General features: G+C 41.2%; 1 protein-coding gene across 4 annotated transcripts in view; it reads right to left on the reverse strand.

Annotated features, from left to right (window-relative positions):
- Nucleotides 1–19,652, reverse strand: part of DIAPH2 (diaphanous related formin 2) — a 171,291-nt gene that overhangs the window by 39,471 nt on the left and 112,168 nt on the right. For all 4 annotated transcript variants that reach the window (XM_059483044.1, XM_059483043.1, XM_059483041.1 and 1 more), the window contains one exon: nt 10,888–10,983. In XM_059483044.1, coding sequence (XP_059339027.1) covers nt 10,888–10,983 — 96 coding nt within the window. The remainder of the gene's footprint in view (nt 1–10,887; nt 10,984–19,652) is intronic.

Raw genomic sequence — 19,652 nt, forward strand, 5'->3', positions numbered from 1 at the left:
TGTTACAACTCACTTTCCCAAAAGAAAAACAACAACCATCTGTCCCTTCATGGTACAGGAACCCATCACAATATGAAAGGAAGATAAATAAAAATAATGAAGATAAAAAGTTTTTGATAGAAATTATATTAACACCTACAGCTCTAAAATTATCGTAAAAAAACCAATCAGCCCATTGAAATAGACCAATAACCTCTTAAACAGAAATAATTAATTACTCTCAAAAAATTAGTAAGTGAACAACTACAAAAAAGCCACATCAAACCTACAAATAGTCCCTAAATTTCCCCAGAAATTCATCTCCCACACGTTGCTGCAGTGAGGAGCAATTCCCCCAGAGCAGGTTTGGTGTTGCACTGCTGTGCTTGATGCTCCATCCCTTCCCTCCTGTCCTTCCAGTGAGGGTTTGGCACAAATCTAATTCCAGCAAAATGCTAAACCTGCTTCATAAATGTTCATCCCCTCCCGAAATCCCCCCCCCCCTCAGTGCTACAGCACTTTCTGACTCTTTAACAACACATTTCAAGAGGTTTTCCTAAGAAGTTTAGGACAGCTCAGAATTGATTCATGTTTGTTCACTCAGAACTGATTCATACCTGCTCACTTAGATGATGGGCTGCTATTCCTTTCAACCAAATCACGATTGCCTTCAGTGGAGAGAGATCTTTTGGAAATGAATATTCTTTAGTAATAGTGTCTCTATTATTTCAATAGTATATTGAAGTAGTTCAATATATATGAAGCAGTTCATATATTCAATAGTATATATGGAAGTAAATACTCAGAAAACTCCATAAACACAATTCCAGCTTCCTCCTGAGTGGTTATCCATTAGGAGGAAAAAAATGAAACTTCTAGCACATCTCTCTTTAAGGTTTACACTCTGGTAAAGTAGATTTAAAAATAAAATAAGCTTTTGTCAGAAGCATCTTGTAATGAACAGATTTTACAAGGAAAGAAATTGCCAGTCATCTTTGCAATGTCTGACAGGGATGATAATGTATTTTTTCAGGAGTGAATAATCAGATCTAGGAGGTTTTTCTTGTTCTGGTTTGGTTTTTTGGTAGGGTTTTTTTGGGGTGGTTTGTCTTGTTTTGTTTCTTTTGTAAGGAAATAATTTCTAATTTGTTCATTCAGCACCTTGCTGGATTTTAATCGGCCCCCAGTGATGACGGAACTTGCTGCTGCCCTCAGACCCAAACTCTGCTCCATGAAGTCATGAGGACCTTCCGGGTCCTCCCTCCACCCCATTCCGGTTTGGGCACAATTTACAGAGCCCGAAGGCAGCTGAGCTGACAATGTAACCCGATCACAGCACAGAAAATGCTGTGGCCCTCCAAGCTGAATGATTTCTCCCTCTCCTGAGGGAATACTGGCAATAATGGCTTTTTTTCCTATTATGTTATTTTAGAAACTTGTTCCCTTTAAAATGAAAAAAAAAAAAAAAAAATCATCCTCACAATGACTGAACATTTTCCCTATTTCAGTTTGGTATGTCTATTTTAATTTGTAATTTAAATTTGTAGGGAAAAACGCAGGAAGGCTGACATTCCACTCCAGTAATATATTCATGGAATTACAGACACATAGACAGCATTGTAAAATTTTATATACTCTCCTTATAATTATTTAAATAGAATCTTCTTCACCAACAGAAGAAATATCCAATGGAACAAGAAATGGAAAAAAATAATAGAGAAATCACAGAAAAAAATGAGAAGTGAATATAATGGAGATCTAAGGAAGAACTCCAGTATCTCTGTTATTTTTAGAGCTCCATCTGGAAGGCACTATGCAGTGTGTATATAGTTTTTAAATAACAATATTATGACATTATATACTTCCATGAGAGGGTAAAGGAGATGAGCTAATGCACACACTAATAGATATATTAGTGATAATGTTCTTATAAAATCTTATATCAAAGCCTATTATGTCACTTTCCCCTCCAAAAGAGAAATCAGCTGTGCAGCATGCAGAGATCTTCCACTGAGAAGATCAACAAACCATAGCAAAGGTTCACTTCTGCAGGGTGCTTTGAGCATGGCTAAATAAAACCTGCTCTTTCAAGGCTGGTGTCTGGTTTTTACAGAATTAAAGGCAATTCTGGAAATTCAATCTAGTTACTCTAAAATACAGGACTATCAGAATTATTATTAATGCACATCATCAGTATCTCACATCTGGTTTTAGTCATCATTAAAAATAACTTCACGCTAATTGCAGCACCCTTTAAAAGATAACAGCATTGGAAACTGAAACAACCTGGCAGTGCAAATGTCCTACAATTAACAGCATGGATAGTGCTCAGGATGTGAGAGCAATTTTGGAGCTCCATACATTACAAATGCACCAGCTCAGCTACATTATGCTGAGGCAATAATGTGCAATAATGAGATGAACCACCTGTGCTGCAGTTTCAGAAATGCAATGGTGATACCGACAGGAAATTGGGTTTGAAATGATGATTGACCAGGTCTCAATGATGCCTCAGGTTTAGCTTTTCTGTGTTTCACATTCTGTGCTGCTTTAGTGTGTGGGTCTGAGCTCCACATCAGGGCATGGTGAGCTCTGTGCACAGAGCAGGGAGACAAAACAATTCCTGCTCCAGCTGGGCACCAAGGACAAATGATCCAAATCTCAGCCCAGGAGCACAAACCCCGTGGGCTGCAGAGAGAAAAACAAGGATGGGACTGCCTGGGCTAAAGCTGGAATGGGACAATGAACTGCAAGGTGCAAATGGAGCAGAACTGATCCCAGGGACAGAGCCCGTGCCCGGCCGTGCATTTTGGGGCCATTTTGGTTGATCTTGGGTGCAGCCCTGGCTGGGCTCTGGTGCTGCCCAAGGTGGGTCCATGGAGGAGAGACTTTGAAAAAATCCCTGCTTTATTCTTTAACCCCATCCAGCCTCTGTTCCACCAACACTCTCCTGAAATCCCATCCTGCTTGCAGCTCTCAGTGCCTGCACCCTCACAAAGAGCACTGCAGGCAAAGTCAGCCTTCTAAACCCTCTAAACTGTGAATAAATGGCCAGAGATGCTTTGCTGAAAGATGCAAAAATAATCTCAGATAAAGCCAGCCAACAACCTGCCAATACACAAATCAGCTCCCTGAAACGATCTTCCCCCAAATTCCTAGAAGCACAAAAGCAATCCAGTTGAGGATGAGGTGATATCACAAAATCTATACCACAAAACTGGTAACATTTTGCACTTGTAATAAGCTATAAAGACCAAACTCTGCTTTTGGGAAGCACACCTCTGTGAGCACCATAACCCCAGCAGAATTAAGCACAGAATTCAGGTTGCATTGCCATTGCCATCCCACTCTTGGTGCCCTCCTCTGCAGAGCTGCTCCAAAAGCCTCCACCTGTCCCTCTGCCACTGCACACCTGGGCTGCATCTTCAACTTATCCTCTCAGAAGGATATGAAACTAAAAACAGCAGGAAAATAAATTTATTTATTATGAAATGAAAAATTGTGAACCTAAACCACCAGGAAAATAAATTCTTATGATTATGAAACTAAAAAAATCAAGAAAATAAAATCACTTGAGGCAACTGCAATGCTGGCCTCTCACAGAATGACATAACTGCCTAAGATGATATCAGTACTCTCTAACTGAGCATTGTTATTTTGGGTTTTTTTCTTATTTTCTTCTGCTAAATCAACAAGAAAATGACAAGTTTCACAGTTTGCTCTGTTACACCATAGCCCATAGGGCAAATATTGCCTTTTCAGGAAGGAAACAAATGAAGTTCTTACAGTTGAGGTGACAGCCACAGTGAAGGACTCTGGGCCAGTGCCGAGGTTGGGGACTCAATTCCACACGCTGTGCCCTGAACAGGATGGAACAGAAACCCTCCCTGCCTACAAAATAACCATTTGGACCTAATGCCACTCCAATTAGTCCCTCCCAAGTCATACACTGCAACACTGATTTTCATCTCTTCCCTTTCCATTCATTATGTATATATATTAAAATATTAAAGCCAACGTGCTTTACCTCAGTAAACAGAACTGTGGGAGAAAATTTTTCAAATAGAAGCGTTTCACAATAATTGCATGATAACACTGTCAGCACCGACAAAGAAAATTCAAACGCCCAAATGCAAATTAAGTTAGCCTTGCATATCGTTCATTACTACTCATGTAGTTGGTAAATGAATGCATGAATATCCTTTCTCTGCATGTAAAAAAGTTCCTCTAACTTCAGCTACTGCATAAAGATGCAGCCAAAACTCAGTTATCAATCTCTGGGAATGGAGGCCTTCCCATCCAGCAGGACATAGCTCATTAAAATAGAACAGTTTTCAGATTCAGCGTGAATTAAAAAATAAATAAATTCAGAATGGTGAGTGACTTCCAGCTCGTACAAAATCCTGCTCTGTGACCTTGGCAGTCTCCTCCTGGATCACTCTTTTTGCTAGGGAAGAATTCCTGCTTCTCAGAAAAGCTTTGTTTTATTTGTAAAAATCTATTTCACAACACAGGACCTTCAAAAAGGCTTTTAGGAGGTTCAGAGGCACCTGAACCAGTGGCAACTCAAAGAGAAAGGAGCTCCACAATAAACACTGAGTGACTCCAGGGCTGCTCTGGGTGCCTGCAGAGTCCTGTCCCCAAACAGACACAAACAACTTCAAATGAATAAACACAAATAAATAGAAATATGTATGGAAATGTAAAATGGAATACAGCACTCAGTTTCAAGGTCTGGAGCAACTGGCCCGGTTCTGCAAGTGTCTGGCACAAGCTCAGATGTTCTGTGGTAAAGCTGCAGATGAGGAATCCTCAGTGCTCCCAGGGAACTCCCATCATCGCTCACGGACTCTGGGTTTGTACTTCAAAAGGCACAAAAATTTAGAATTTCCTGTGTTTGGATCTTAGGGCAATTCAGTGGGTAAAGCAGCACCAGTGCTGAGTTTTAAAAACGCTGAAACTTGAAAAATATTCTGAAACTTCCCAGGGAGAACTTGCCCAGTGCACTGAGTGCACTCTGCAGCACACTAATAAAGGCAAGGGGCACAGAACTCTCCTCAGCCTGGGTGAGTAATTAACTGCTTTAGACGAACAACAAACTGAGGTAATTAGTCACAATTACATAGCACAACGGCTTCCTGAAGGACATTTACCACAATGTGCACGTGGCTTTGCCGCTTGATGGCACGTTTTCATTTGTTCAGGAAAATCTCTTGTGTTGGGAAATAAGAACACATCAAATGGCAAATAACAACTTGGAGAAAGCAGCACAACAGACCCAAAGTCCAGAGCTCACAGTCCCATTTCTCTGTGTGTGTGGAGTTCCCCAAGCATTTATGAACACTTGACATGCTCTAGGTCAACCCTGCGTACCAAGAACAGAAAATCAATTTAAAAACAACAAATCCATCTCCAGCTCTTGCTTCAGAGAAGGGTAACACACCCACAGAGGTGAGAGCAATTATGCAAATGAGCAGAATTCCTGAATTTCTGCCTTTCTGTCTGTGGCCCTGGGGTGTTTCTGGAGCATCTTCACTCCCTGCCTGCTCCAGGGAATGTGATATCCACTAAAAACCTGGAGCATCCAGTCTGAGCAGGCTGAATCCTCTTTACTCCCTTTTTGTCCACTCCTCCTCCATCCTGCCTGTCCGAAAACTCACAGAATTCAGGTTTGGGCTGCAAGGAACCTTAAAAATCATTTATTTCCAACTCCCTGCCATGAGCAGAGACACCTCCCCTGTCAGGTAAAATCTCCCCATACCAAAGCTGCTCCTTTCATGCCAGGCCACAGGAAAAACGTATTATCTAAGTACTCCTTTAATTACAAAAGCCATGAGGCAAAATGCAGACACAGCAAAAATAGATTATACCACAAATACCTATTTTTAAACAGCTTTGGGAGTGTTTATGGAGCTCTCAGGACTCAGGTAACTTGCTGAGATTCAATTTGAATGGTGCCCATATTTATATTTAGAAATACAAAGCAAACTTAAATATACAATAGTGCCATGATAGCAAAATGAGTAAATTTATTATTGGTGGTCTTGTTCAGCTCTTGCTGTTACAGATGTAGGAATTTTGAAGCACTTGGATCTTGTGTGAGTCCCATTAGTGCCCAGCACCTGACTGTAAGCAAAAATCCTCCATGGCACAACTGCATAGCAAACAAGCCCTTTAATACTCAGCTCCTGAAAGCTAAAATGTTTGAAAATATGAAGAAGTTTAAAATACAAACTGATTTTTAAACTCAGAAGTAAATTTTTATAGCTCAAAATGGATATTTCCAAGTTGCTAACAGGTATTTAATGTTAAGGATCTGTTCCTCTGAAAGACATTTTGTTGAGCACAAATTCAGTGCACCTCCCACCTCCTTGCATTTGAGCATTTTTGACATTCTCACCAATTCACAGCTGCAAGCATATCAAAACCCAGCTTATTTAGACAACTGTCACATGCAGAATGACTGACAGGGCTTTCAGGAGAGCAAATCTGCTTTGACTGAAGGTTTTTATTTGAATGTGGTTCAGGTAAATGGGGATTGTGCACCCAGGAACCCAACTAACCCTCCAGATGTTATTCAATACAATCAATGCAAAGGTAAAATAAGTTTAGCAAGGTAGACAAGCAGAAGTGAGTCTTTAGGCACAGCTGTATCTCCAAGCAGAAGACACAAGATTCCTAAACCAATAACCTTCTATTAGAACTCTGATGCAATGAAAAATACCCACCTACTTAAACAAACCCATATTTTAAATTTAAATGTCTGAATACCATATGAAAATTACCAAAAATCATTAAAAAATAGGAACAATATTACCACAACTCCTGTTTGTCTTGCCACGGTTAAACAAGGAGTGGAAGCCCTTCAGATGCTCCCACCAAAAACAAAAACCAGATGCAGAGACTGAACCAGGGGGGTTCAGGGTCTCCTTTCCATCCTCAGGGTGTGCTCTCAGCATGGAAATAATGACGGGGCAGCAACTGATCTGTTGTGATGCAGGAATTAAAAACAAATCCAACATGCGTGCTGAGAGAGCAGAGGGAATCCTCAAGAAACACACAGGGATGTAAAGCAGGAGAACCTCCATGCAGGTCCCTTGCAGCACTGCATCCCCAGCACCGAGAGGGCATCGGGGAGGCTGCCAGAGTTTGCATTTATGGGAGAGGAGGGCACTGGTTATTAACATTCCTAAAAGAAATTCAATTCCGTGCCAAAAAAACTTAGAAACTTAATAAAAAGAGCCTTAGCAGAACGGTTAGCTCTGTGCAGAAATTTGCTTAAGCTAATTTAGAGGAAAAAAATTATTCCTGAATTGGTCTTCTTTTAATAATTTCACAGCCCAGGGCCAGGAGAAAGGGCAGGGATTATTGTGCAGCAGCAGGGTTGGATGCAGATTTTAATGGCTCCCTGTGATAAATGCCACCTAAAACTGCTCTTTATTACCCCAATATTGGCAAACTTGCAAAATTCAAGGGTATTTTTGGAAGAGGAACCAACATTCCTAGAAGCTGATGTCTAATTATTATTTTGTGGGCTCTCTAAGCAAAGCAATCCCCTGGAAGGACAATCTCTCTCTCCCTAAAATCTGTGGCTACAAACAATAAAGTGGAGCCCTGAGCTCAGGAGAGAGGAACCACACAATGGTTTTACACATTGAGAAATCTGCAGAAGAACAGAAAAAACTAGAGTGAAATGTAAAACCACAGGAAGGGGGCAGGAATTTATTATTATTACCTCCATGACCTGCTAACAAAACCATTTTTACTGGAAAAGTCTGGGGTTGTAATGCAACCCATTACAGTGTAGCTTTTCATTTCCAGGCTTAGCAAACAAACATAATGCAGTGAAACATATTTGAAATGGGTTTTATTTTTCTGAACCTGTCTGTACATTTCCCATTTTGATTTTTTCCCAGCAGAAGTACTGCAATGTTGAGCAGTCCCTCTCTTCCCTTCTGCACCTCTTACCCAGTCTGAATCTGACTGGAAATTAATTTAAAAGGAATTGTTTTAAAGGAATGACCACGTAAGCACAAATATTCTACAAGGTACAGCAGCAATCCCTGTAAAAAAGGCAAACTGAAGAGGTGGAATGACACTCCTGGTTGTAAGCCTGTAGTAATTGGAGCTCCATTATCCAAATTAATTAATTCTTCCCAGGTCCAGCCCACTCACCCAAAGCCACAGGGAACACACATAGGGTTTTTTTTTTTTGCTTCTTTTTGGTTTTCTTTTTTTGCAAAGTTGTGGTGTTTCAGCTAAAATGATCAAAAATCAAGAACTGAAACTACAGTTTGTTCCTGTTCCTTGTGAATTGAATTTCCTTCATGAAACCACTGGAAGCAAACACAGCACAAGCTAAATTTCCATGATCTTCTGATTGCAGCCACTGCGAGGGTGTGAAACCTCTCGAGTTTTAATTTTCACCATGAGAAGATGCAAACGGAATAAGCAAGTTTGGAAAAAGACAGATCTAGAGCGCATACATGAAAAAAGTACAAAAGTGAACCTGCTGCAGTGCTGAGTGGTTTTGGGGGCATTTTCTCTGTGGGTTTTTTAGGGGTTTGGACAGGGGTTTTTTTTTGCCTTTCTGTAGGGGCCACCTGTTACCAAGGAATTAGCAAAACTACAAGAAGTAAACAAGCAGAAGTTGTTTTTTCTCCTTGCTAAACTCCAACCACAACTGACACAGAAAAATGAGATCTGTGTCCAAACAGGCAGAAAACTTTTAATGGATTTTCCTCTCAGACCATAATGTGCAACCAAGACAAGCTCAAAGCCAAAACTTTGCTGGACGATTCCAACTTTGGAAATAGCAACACCTTTATTAATTTTTCCCCATGAGTGTCCCAAACCCAAACTCCAGAGCAGTTCAGCTCCAACAATTCACAGAAAACCCCTGCACTGTTCCCTACCCACAAACAGAATTATTCCATTTGCCAATCACAACCACACCACCCAACAAGCCCAGAAATCCCCCAAACTCTTCTTTCCAGGCCTTTTATTTCCTTTTTTTTCCCACCTTCCACTGAACCAGAGGAGGCATGGAATTAATTGTTTATCCCAATCTCACTGGCTGGAACTCTGCAGGACAGGGGGGCACCAAGGAGGGAACTGTCAGTGCTTCTTTTTTGAAGGAGAGATATGGAAGGATGCAAATGTGGTCCCAGGATTTTCATGCTGTAGTTCACTGCTCACATTTCAGCCACATTTTTACCTTGGTGTGTAGACAAGTTACTCACAAAATGTCACGTACATTTCTAAGCCACATGAGAAAATTTACATGAGCATTTCAATGAGATATTTAACTGGTACTAACATTTACTGCATCCTATTCTCAGCTCTTAGCTACCCCTGAAAATTTCACTTTATGGCCTTCTTCTCTTACAGAACACTCACATTTGGCCAGTTTGGAGCTGGAGGAGCCAGTCCTTTTCTCACAGTGAATTCTCCAAAGTCAATCAAGCTCCTTGCATTTAAAAGCCCCACTGGAATATCACCTGGCCCAGTGAAATTCCAAACACAGAACTCAAAGTAACTACATAAAGCAGAAAATCAGCCAAAGGGATTTTTAATTAGCTCTGTCCCCCATTTTTGCTGAGGAATCCCTGGTTTTGCCCCAGGTTCAATCATCTTCTGTTTGCTCAGCTGCAGCAGGTTTTGTGCAATCTCCTCTGGTCCCTGGGAAGCTTTGCTTTGTCACTCTTGGTGACAAATGTCTCCTCAAGCCACAACACAGGGAAACCATCTCTCAAAATGATACTTCTCAAGATAGGGGAAAAACCAAACTTTGATCGAGGATTTCTTTCACGTCTGATCTGAGAGCAGAAACAAGCCCTGAATTAAGAATGATCCTGGAACTGGAGGGGAATTGACTTCAGAGTATGAACAAATCAAGTCACTTATTTGATTTTTTTTCCATAAGATCATGCATATGGCAAATTAAAAATAATTATGCACTACCTTTGCTACTATAGAGAGTAAAAGAATTTGCCTTTGCTCTTGTGTTCCTCTAAAAAGAATCATCAGCCAACTTGAACCTAACCCCAGCTCACTGAGGATCAGGGGGATTAACATGGCTTATTCATGACCCTCTTTGCCAAACATATCCAAACCAAGCTTTTGATTTTATGCCAAATAACTTCAACTGTAGCTTTTTAAGACTGCATTTTTTACTATAAGTCATGTTTGAGATGAAAAATTGCAAAACACGGTTACCATGAGCTTTGATGAAAAGTGAAAGCAGAGTAAATGCATTTCACAAAGTGTGTGCCACTGGAATATCATAAGCAGAGAAGTGAACGAAGGAAATGCTGCCATTGAGTCTCAAAATGTCTCAAAATCAGCTCTGCAGGCAGAAGCAATTGCTCAGTAAAGTGGACAGAGTCCAATGCCATTGTCTTCCTCAGGAAAACGAAGCTATCTTAATGCATTTTACTTTGAAGTAAATATAGATATTTATTTAAATATAATACATTACTATCTCAATGCATTTCTACTTTTAAGACTCCAAAACTGGAAGTTCCTACCAGAGCACAACACACCCAAGAGCAGTGCTTGGAAATGATGATCAGCTGAACACTCAAATCCTATTTGTTAAGGAGCTAACACTCCTCATGGCACCACCTACAATGAATTAATTATACTTACAGCTGTAAGAATGAAGCACGCTGAGTGCAGGGATGTTCAAATGCCATTTTAAAGACAACAGGAGCCCTTAGGGCACTCGGAGCTCGAGCGGCAGGTTAAGAATCTGTGATGGTGGTGGGCTTTCACAGGGGCTCAGTGCCCAACAGCAGCACGGTGAAAACCGCCGGCAAGTCTTTGCCAAAGAACTTCAGATTGCCGTGTTTGTGGCCCAGCTGAGGCCGCTCAGCTTCGGCCCAAGGTTTGCAGGATCTCCCTTACCTTGCGCTCGCGGCGTTCGTTTCCTGCGGTCCCTGAACGCCGCTCCCGACTGCAGGGCCTCCAGCAGGCTGTCCATCACCCCCGTCTCATCGCCCTCTGTGGGGAGCAGGAAAACAAAACTCCATCAGCACGGCTGCCGCCAGGTTCAGAGGGAAACAGAAGTCCAAGAGTGTCGCTACAGGACAGGGAAGAACACGAGCGCACAGCGCTGTTCTCAAGGTGAAGGGAAAGGGAAGTTTATTTTCTGACCCCAACATTTATAGATGTCCAAGAGTGACAGCGGGTTGGAGGGTGACAGTGCCACCTCTCCAATGACACCGGACTGACCAACAGTCCATCAGCTTTCTCCTCCTCCATAAAGGAATGCCAAACAATGAGTTGTTTACAGAAAGTGTGTGAGAAGGTTCGCTACAAGAATGTCAGCATCAGGAGGCTTAGAAAATCTTAAAAAGCCAGGGTGGCAAAAGAGTTGCCCCATTTCCACAATGCTGCCAAAGAAGAGGCAGGCACACCTCAGAGCAAGGCTGCTGGGCACATCTCAGGGCAGGGGGCACTGTCTGCTGTGGGCGATGCCCACCAGGCAAAGGTGATGCCAACCCTTCTTTCACCTGGAGATGTCACCTGGGCATTATTGATGCCACCCTCAGCATGCAGAGGGGCAGCAGCTGCTGAGTGAGTGATGGCTGCCTCGCTGCTGGGATGGCCGCAGGCTTTCCTGACGTGCAACCAGGTCAATTTAATCAATGCATCTGATGGCACTGAGCAGCAGAGAGTTCAATATTGCAGCACACAGAAAATATTTTATATGATGCCTCCCGACTTCATGACTCACTAGATCTTTGGGAAAATCATCTATACAATCAATAGCATGGATGGTCTTCAGGTGACATAAGGAGAGTGAAGAGGGGATAATCATGCAGTGGAAGTCAGTGGTGTAACATTTCTTAACGGCTGAATTTTACTTCTGCTCCATTTTATATTTTGCTTTTTTCCATATCCAAGCTAACTCGCAGCCTTTAAATTGCTGGACTTTATGGTGCATTATGGAAATCTGGGTGGAAAAATTACTTCTTTTTATATATTTGAGTCTTTACATTCCTTTGCATTCCAGTCTGTTAATAACAGTTGACAGCAGCATTCAGCAGCATGAGAAATAGAGGTCAAAGAACTGAAAGGTTACAAAACTACTGATGAATGCCTCTTTCTGTTCCCATATCTGTGTTATAACCCAAAACTAAAATATAGGTTAGGCTCAGCAGGGAGGTGGACATTTCATCCGCATCTCTCAGACTCCAAACTCCCAAATTTCCCCATCTGGGAAAGGGAAGATCATTCCTTTATGCAAGAAAATTACATTATGGTAAAAACCTTCTGACTCACACGAGGTGTGGGATGTTAGATGCACATTCAGGCTCTCAAATGCTCACGTTTAAAAGCAGCCTTTTAATGAGTAAGCTCTTCTGTCCTGCTCTCTGTTACATTCAGATTTATTAGACTCAATCCACAGCTGATGTAAGAGCACACCTAAAACAGAGCCTAGCTCAAATTTCTACAAGCTGATCATCAGAATAACTACTGGATACCTTTAAATTATACATCCACCTAACTGAAACCATTCTGCACACACTACACAACACCCAGGGTAGGAGAAAGGGAGCAGAGCAAGTGCAGGAACCAGCACAGGACTCTGAAATACCAGTTTTAATTACATTCCATCTAAAAGCCTTAAACAAATGAGCTCCTGCAAAACAAATAAGCAAATTAGCTTTTCTCAATTCCCACTCACATCCAAAGCCAGAATTTCCTCCAAACTGTGCAACATAATTGTTTTTCTTTGTGCTTCTTATCCTACCCATGCTTATTCATTGATTTGCTGTTGGCTCTGTATTAAATTTACCTTCAAAATCAAAGGTCTGTGAATACACTTTGTCCAAATTAATACACATCAAGTTGGTCTGAAACACTTAATGGCAGTGACTGCACACCCAGAACTAGTTAATATCTAGAATATTTAATGTGTAGAAAAATTACAATATTCTTCGATCTTCATTAAAAGTAAGAGCTGGCAGAGTTTATTAAAAAAGACAAAAACCCTTCAATACTTCATGAATGTTTATGCAGCCTTCCTTTTTTTTTTTGCTGAGTGAGCTGCTCTACCTGCTAATTACTGCAAGTGCCAAAAGCCAGCCTGGCTTTGGGATGCCAGCATATACAACATAAAACACATTACTGACGAGGCTGCAAGACAGAGTGATGAGATTTTTAACTCCTCAAAGTCAAATTCATGCAAGGTCTGATCTCAGCAGTGCATCCTAATCACAATCTTCAGGTGGTTAAGTAAGAACTGTACAAAGAACTGCATTTTCAGGGAGTCCTGACTAAAATTGATAAATAAAATTCAACAGGAATTTCAGTCTTTCCCTATAGTTCTTGCTGCAGTTCTTCACATACTACCAGCAACCTCCTCCATTTGTCATTTCTATACCAACCACAGCAATTTATAGACACAAATAAAAAACAAAGACAGAAATTGCCAGAAGTTTGAAAACTAAAAACTTATTTCCAGCACTCCTGTCAGCAGAAATAAAACACATAATCATTATTTGTCTTTTAGATGTCTTTCACTGTACACAAGGACGGGAGTTTCATCTGGAACAAGTAATTTTCTTCCTCATTGTTTCTGCTCCAAGTTGGCCCCAAGCATTTAAAGAAGAGAAAATGAGAAAATGTGTGGAGACATGCAAAAAAAAAAAATTGGTAATTTCTTTGATTTGCCTTAGAAAAGGCCAGATTGACTCCTGGTGTTAAAGAGACTGCAAAAGTATTCTCAGTGATGAATTGGAGTGTTAACCACGAGCCCCGTTTGCTTGGATTTGGGTTTGACACCAATTGTGCTTGCTCTGTTTTGGAGCACCACACTCAGGTGTGTTTTTGGGAGTCACAGAAATGCTCCTGCAGGAACCAGGGCTCACACCAGTGCTGCTCAGCAGATTTGGGCCATTTTTAATGTATTATCAAGACAAAGTAACTTTATTCTTCCACAGAACAATATTATTGCTCTTTGCACTGCTGAAGAGACCAGACACGCAGAAGCTTTGGAATAACTGAATTAATGTTTGTGACTTCACACGAGCTCTTTAACAGGGAATGCCCAAGAGCTCCAATCTGGAGAGGTGACCAAAGAAACAGCGACAAAAGCCCAGATCCTGCGGTTCCAGGAGCAGTTCCAGCCTGGTTACAGCAGTGACAGGACAGAAATCAGCCCTGAAGAGCCTTGGGTGTAACAGGGGGTGCATTCCAACACACAGCGCCTCAGGCAGCACAGTTCCTTCAGCCACACTCAGCAGCCCCTGGAAGGATGCAGGACAAGCTCCTGCTGTGCTCTGGCACCCGGGCAGTGCCAGCAGAGCAAAAATAAAAACCCAAAACCCTCTGAGTGCAGCACAGCCCCAGGATGGCACCGCCAGCCCCTGAACCCAGCCTGGCCCTGCTGGGCTCTGCCAGGCAGCAATAGTGACCAAAAGGGTTCCAAATGGAACTCTGGGGGATGTTTGAGCAGGTGCCAGCTGCTGGGAGAGCTGGGGGCTGCAGGATCTCCCCCAGAGCTCAGCCCATGGTGCAGCTCCATGGATCTGCTTCCCTCAGCTCAGAGCCACGGCTGGGAAGGTGCTGCTGCTCCTGGGGCTCTGCTGCCCTCCCTCCTTAATCAACAATCAATCCCTCCAGTAACCAGTCTGCTCTGATGGACTACCTGCACACATTTACAAACATATCTTGCTGGCACATTTTTATTTTCTAGTGTTTTCCATGTGCACTTGCAAACATCTTGTACTCGTTATTACAAATACACAGACTGCAAACTGATCTAAGTTAGTAAGAAGTGTAGATATTGCACAGCCATTTGGGTAAAGGTTTACAGGAATTTTACAGGAATTTTTTTCATAAATTTAGGTCCTTACTGAAAGAGTCCAGTCAAATATCTCATTAGGTAACACATGCTGCCTCCTGCTGCTCCAAAGGGTTTTAAAATTGTGCTTCTATTCACATCTTGCACTACCCTGTTTGGCTTTGAACTTTAATGCACTTTTCAAAGTCTAATGGGTGTCCTGCAGAAACTTTTAAACAAGACTTTTTATTCATAACCAGCACCAGAATTTTTAATTGCAATATATTCACTTAAAAAGGTCAGCCCTCAATGTCTTTGGGAAAGCGTGTTTTTGTGTTCTCCTCATATATTTGCATTTTATTCATTTGCTAAATTCACTTTGCATGCATAATAAATCTCTCCAGGAAGCAGTGCTGCTCTGCAGCTTGCAGCAGAGTGGTGTCTCGTGCCTCTTATTTACTTTTTAATTAGGGGAGAACAAGTTAGGACAGTGTGACTGGGAAGTGAACCCCAGCTCATGTCAGTGCACAAAACAAGGCAAAGCCTTGCTCACACACCAATTAAGAATATTGTTGGTGATAACCTGACCTCAGGCTTAAATAAATTAATAGAAAAAAAAAAATCTGCTTTGTTGTACAGGCAGGAGATTGAAAACAATGTTTGAAATGCACATTTTTTAATTTTTGGGAGAAAATGTCCCAGTGGTCAAGGTCTGCTGTGGCCTCACTAAGATGCCCCCACACAGCCCCTGGTCCTGCAAGGACCACACCTCAAAGAGATGCAATGTGAATTATCTGGAGAAATGGGAAGAGTTTTCCTCTGTGTGGGAAGGAAAAGATTGTGCAGCTCACCAAAAATACCCACCCCAAAAAATCCCATGTGATAGCTCAGTAATTGCACCTGTAAATAAAGTTCTGTGCAGCTCCAAGGCTGCATTTAAGCTACAGTACTGAGGTACTTTAAATTTCTGTGATGAAAAGGCAGAACAAATCATAAATACTCTTACCATTGTTAATAATTTCCTTTTAAAAGTTCCTTATTATTGAACAACTCTAACATCTTAAGGAAAAGAGTTTTGGGAATACATTTCAAGGAAAGGGGAGTTCTTACACATTCTTGATGACTTTTTACTTTATTTTTTTTAATAATGGTGATGGTTTAACTGGGATAGAGTCAATTTTCCTCACAGCAGCTGTGGGGGCTGTGTTTTGGAACTGGAAACTGTTGATAATTCAGGGGGATTTTTCTTATCACTGAGCAGCCCTTACACAGAGCCAGGGGTGATTCTGCTCCCCAGCCCACCCTGATCCCTGAACAGCCTTACAGTAAGGCTGATCAATAATTATTTCTGAAATGCTTTTTAACATTGTAAGTTCTACAAAATATCAACTGCTATACAGCAGTTACACTGATATAAACAAAATTAAGGCTACTTTCACCATTAATAACAGTACCTACTTTTTGCAACATAATTTCTCTGAGGAAAAGTTGAATTTGCATAGAAAACTCCCTGAAGTTACTACTTGTTACTGTTCAGCAAACAGTCCCCAAGAAACCTACTTTTAAGAGCAAAGAATCCAATTTCTCTTCCTTCCCTGCAATTATCCCAGTCACAGATTTGTCAGTCTAATAATTTTTCCCCCCAATAAACTCAATCAGAAGGTACCATATGGGCCATCTTCAATATCAAAACCAAATTTTTCCAGAGCAAAGCATTTAAAGGTGAGATTAAATCTCAAGCTGTAATTTCTTTCTAGCTTCCTGTCCATGCTCACATCCATTTGCATTTCTCCTGAGCTGGTTCTGACCCATTTAGCAGCAGCTCAGTAACTCTGACACTCACCCCATTCTCACCCCTTCAAACTCTGCACAAACAGCTCTTACAAAGTTTTCCAGCAATTCCTGCAGAACTGCTTGAAGAGGAAAACTCAAACCTGTAGATGCTCACCTTGGAGCACAATGCAAAGCTCAGTCTGGTTTTTGTTCTGTGAATACCAGGTTTCAGGAGGTGTGCAGCATATTCAAACAGACCATCAATGTCAATATGAGAAATAATGACTTCCCAAAGGAATTTCAACGTTTGCCTCATTGACATCCAGCTCCACAAACTAATAATCTTTAAAATGCAAATAAGAGCCAAGATTTACCACTCCAGGTAGCCCGTGCAATCACCAGGAAATAGAGAAATCCAAAAAGACATTTACAAAATAACGTGTAACTCGTAATAAGCTTAGTATGGATTTCTGTTTATGCTAAAGGACGTGGAAGGAAGACAAACCAACCACAAAAGCACAGAATCATCAGAAAACTGCAGCAAAAGCAACCCCTGGAATGATATCCTGCCCCAGAGAAATCAAACACCAGCCCAAGGAAACACAACACACCAGTCTGAATGAAAAACCCATGAAATCTGCTATGGGGGCACTTGGAAAGGGAAAACAGGAATATCCATCAAGCTCCTGCACAGAACTGCACTGGCATTACCTTCAGCTGCATTAGGGGAGAGTGGTAATATGTCTTCAAAACAATTAATTCAGCCCTAATTGGGACTGAGAAAGCTCATTCTATCTTTTATCCGAATGCTGGTAGTTAAAAGGTGATTTTAATTGCCATGGTAATCAGATATAATGAAGAGCAAAACTGTTTCTGATTAAATAACATTTGCATCAGAATTGCAGTCACACTCTGCAGCTCCAGGAAGCTGAATTCTCCAATTCTCCAATTCTCCCCTCTCCCTTCACCACGCACACAGAGGCAATGCTGCAGGAACTCTGCAGATGTGGAATCAGATGGGAGCCATGAAAGGATTCTCCTCCCAATTCATCTCCCATAAGGAGAAAATTGTTCATGATTTCAGCTGTCACACTCCAGATCTGCAGGTGTGTGCATGAGACACAAACATTTCTGTGCCTCCCAACCTCACCTGGAAACCTGGGCTTTTCAGTGCTAACCAGCTTGATAACTTTTTGAAATATTCATTTTTATAGTGTTTTTTTAATTTTTTTTTGCATTCATCTTTAAATATTTTGGAATGTTCAGCAAATTTATCAGTTTACATGTAGTGTTTCTGTGGCAGCCCAGTTACACAAAGCACAAAACCACCAAACTGAGTAAAGGGGTCTTCAAAACACTGCCAAAGTCTGAGTTACTTCATCACTAGAAAATATCCAGAACAACTCTTGATTCTGGCCACACTGTGCTTTTCTATAGTTACACCAAGAAACAGATATTAATTTTCAGTTAATTAATTACAACTAACCTAATCTGTGACCACACAAAAAGCGGTCACTGAACAGTCAGAAAACAGGAAAAATCCTTTTTACAGAACTGCACAAGAAGCTGTCAAATGCAGGAAGCCAATTGCTGTGACCTCCAAGGCTGCAGCTCTGAGTCAAATTTGACTCTGGGAGATGCAGAGCAAGAGCTGAGAGAGGGTGAGGTTAAAATGAGCCTTTGGGTGAAAATCACCTTGTCCAAGTGACAGCTTGAGAGGACATCTGCCTCCTTCCTCTAAGCCTGCTGTGTCACATTCACTTAGACAAATTTACAAACTGTTTATATAAGCAGCAATGAGCACACAGAAGTAGCTGCATCAAGAAAAAAATTAGTTATTTGGCAAAAATAGTCAATTGAATATCAATGTGATGGAATCCACTGGGGATGGAGGTTTAGCCCTCCTCCCACCACAGCAGCAGAGCTGTAATATGTGAAATGGATGTTTTAAAATATTTACAAATTGGAAAAAAAAATTTTAGAAGTATTAAGCTAACTTTGTGTCACAGGTTTCCAAACATTAGTTATTTAAATGGCAGGTTTGGTGCATTGGGCCATGTAAAGACATTCATACATTTGCATTTTCATTGAGAGAGGACTACAATGCAAAATGGAACTTTACTTGTATCATTTAATAGGAAAAGACTTTCTTGATGGAAAGCAGAGTGCTGTCAGTGTGATTTGTGCCACTGCTCAGAGTGGTGTCCCCACACCTGCTTGGAAAGGGAAAAATGCAGAAAAACGAAGGTGAATGTCACAGACATCTTTTATGGAAAATCCTTTCCTTAGGATTTTTCCTCCTGAGAAGCTGGGAGGCCTCAGGAACAAAATGCAAACAATGGTTATCTGCTGCTGTGGGATGCAACAGGTGCATCTGGGATTGGTCTCATGTGCTTGTTTCTAATTAATGGCCAATCACAGTCAGCTGGCTCGGACAGAGAGTCCAAGACACAAGCCTTTGTTACCATTCTTTGCTATTCTATTCTTAGCCAGCCTTCTGATGAAACCTTTTCTTCTATTCTTTTCTGGCATTTTTGTGGCAGGTGGCAGATATTAAAGAAATATTAATCATATCCTAAAAGAATGTATTAGAAAATTCTCATTAAAAACCTTCACTGGTTTAACTTCACAGAGAAAAGAAAATGTATTTATGCATCCCCCTGTGTTTAAATTCTACTTTTTGTTTATAGCTATACTGAAATAGGACTAATATAATAGGACTTAAACTGAAATGAGACTAATCTTTAAATGATCTGGTAATAAAGTTTGTCATCCATAGACAGGAATTTCTGCTACAGAACATTCCAGGCAGCGCCAGTTGCAGCAAGGCCAAGGATTTGTGGTGCCACTGCAGCATTTCTCCCTGAGCAGGGCCTGTTAAATGGATAACAAGGACAGGTGTTTTTATTGCTGGGTCAGATTAGCAGATTAACACAAACTCAGAAATTGAACAAAAAACTGCGAGTGATCTCTTGCCTAAATCCAATTTTACCTCTCCTTGCCTTCTGGAGTCAGGTAAGAATAAAGCCTCTGTTTTATGACCTTCTGGAAATCTGCACAGCATCAACATCAAGCCCACCCATTCCTTCTGCTTTCTTAGCTCCCT

This window comes from Ammospiza nelsoni, chromosome 15 (assembly GCF_027579445.1).
Source record: "Ammospiza nelsoni isolate bAmmNel1 chromosome 15, bAmmNel1.pri, whole genome shotgun sequence".
Taxonomy (NCBI): Eukaryota; Metazoa; Chordata; class Aves; order Passeriformes; family Passerellidae; genus Ammospiza; species Ammospiza nelsoni.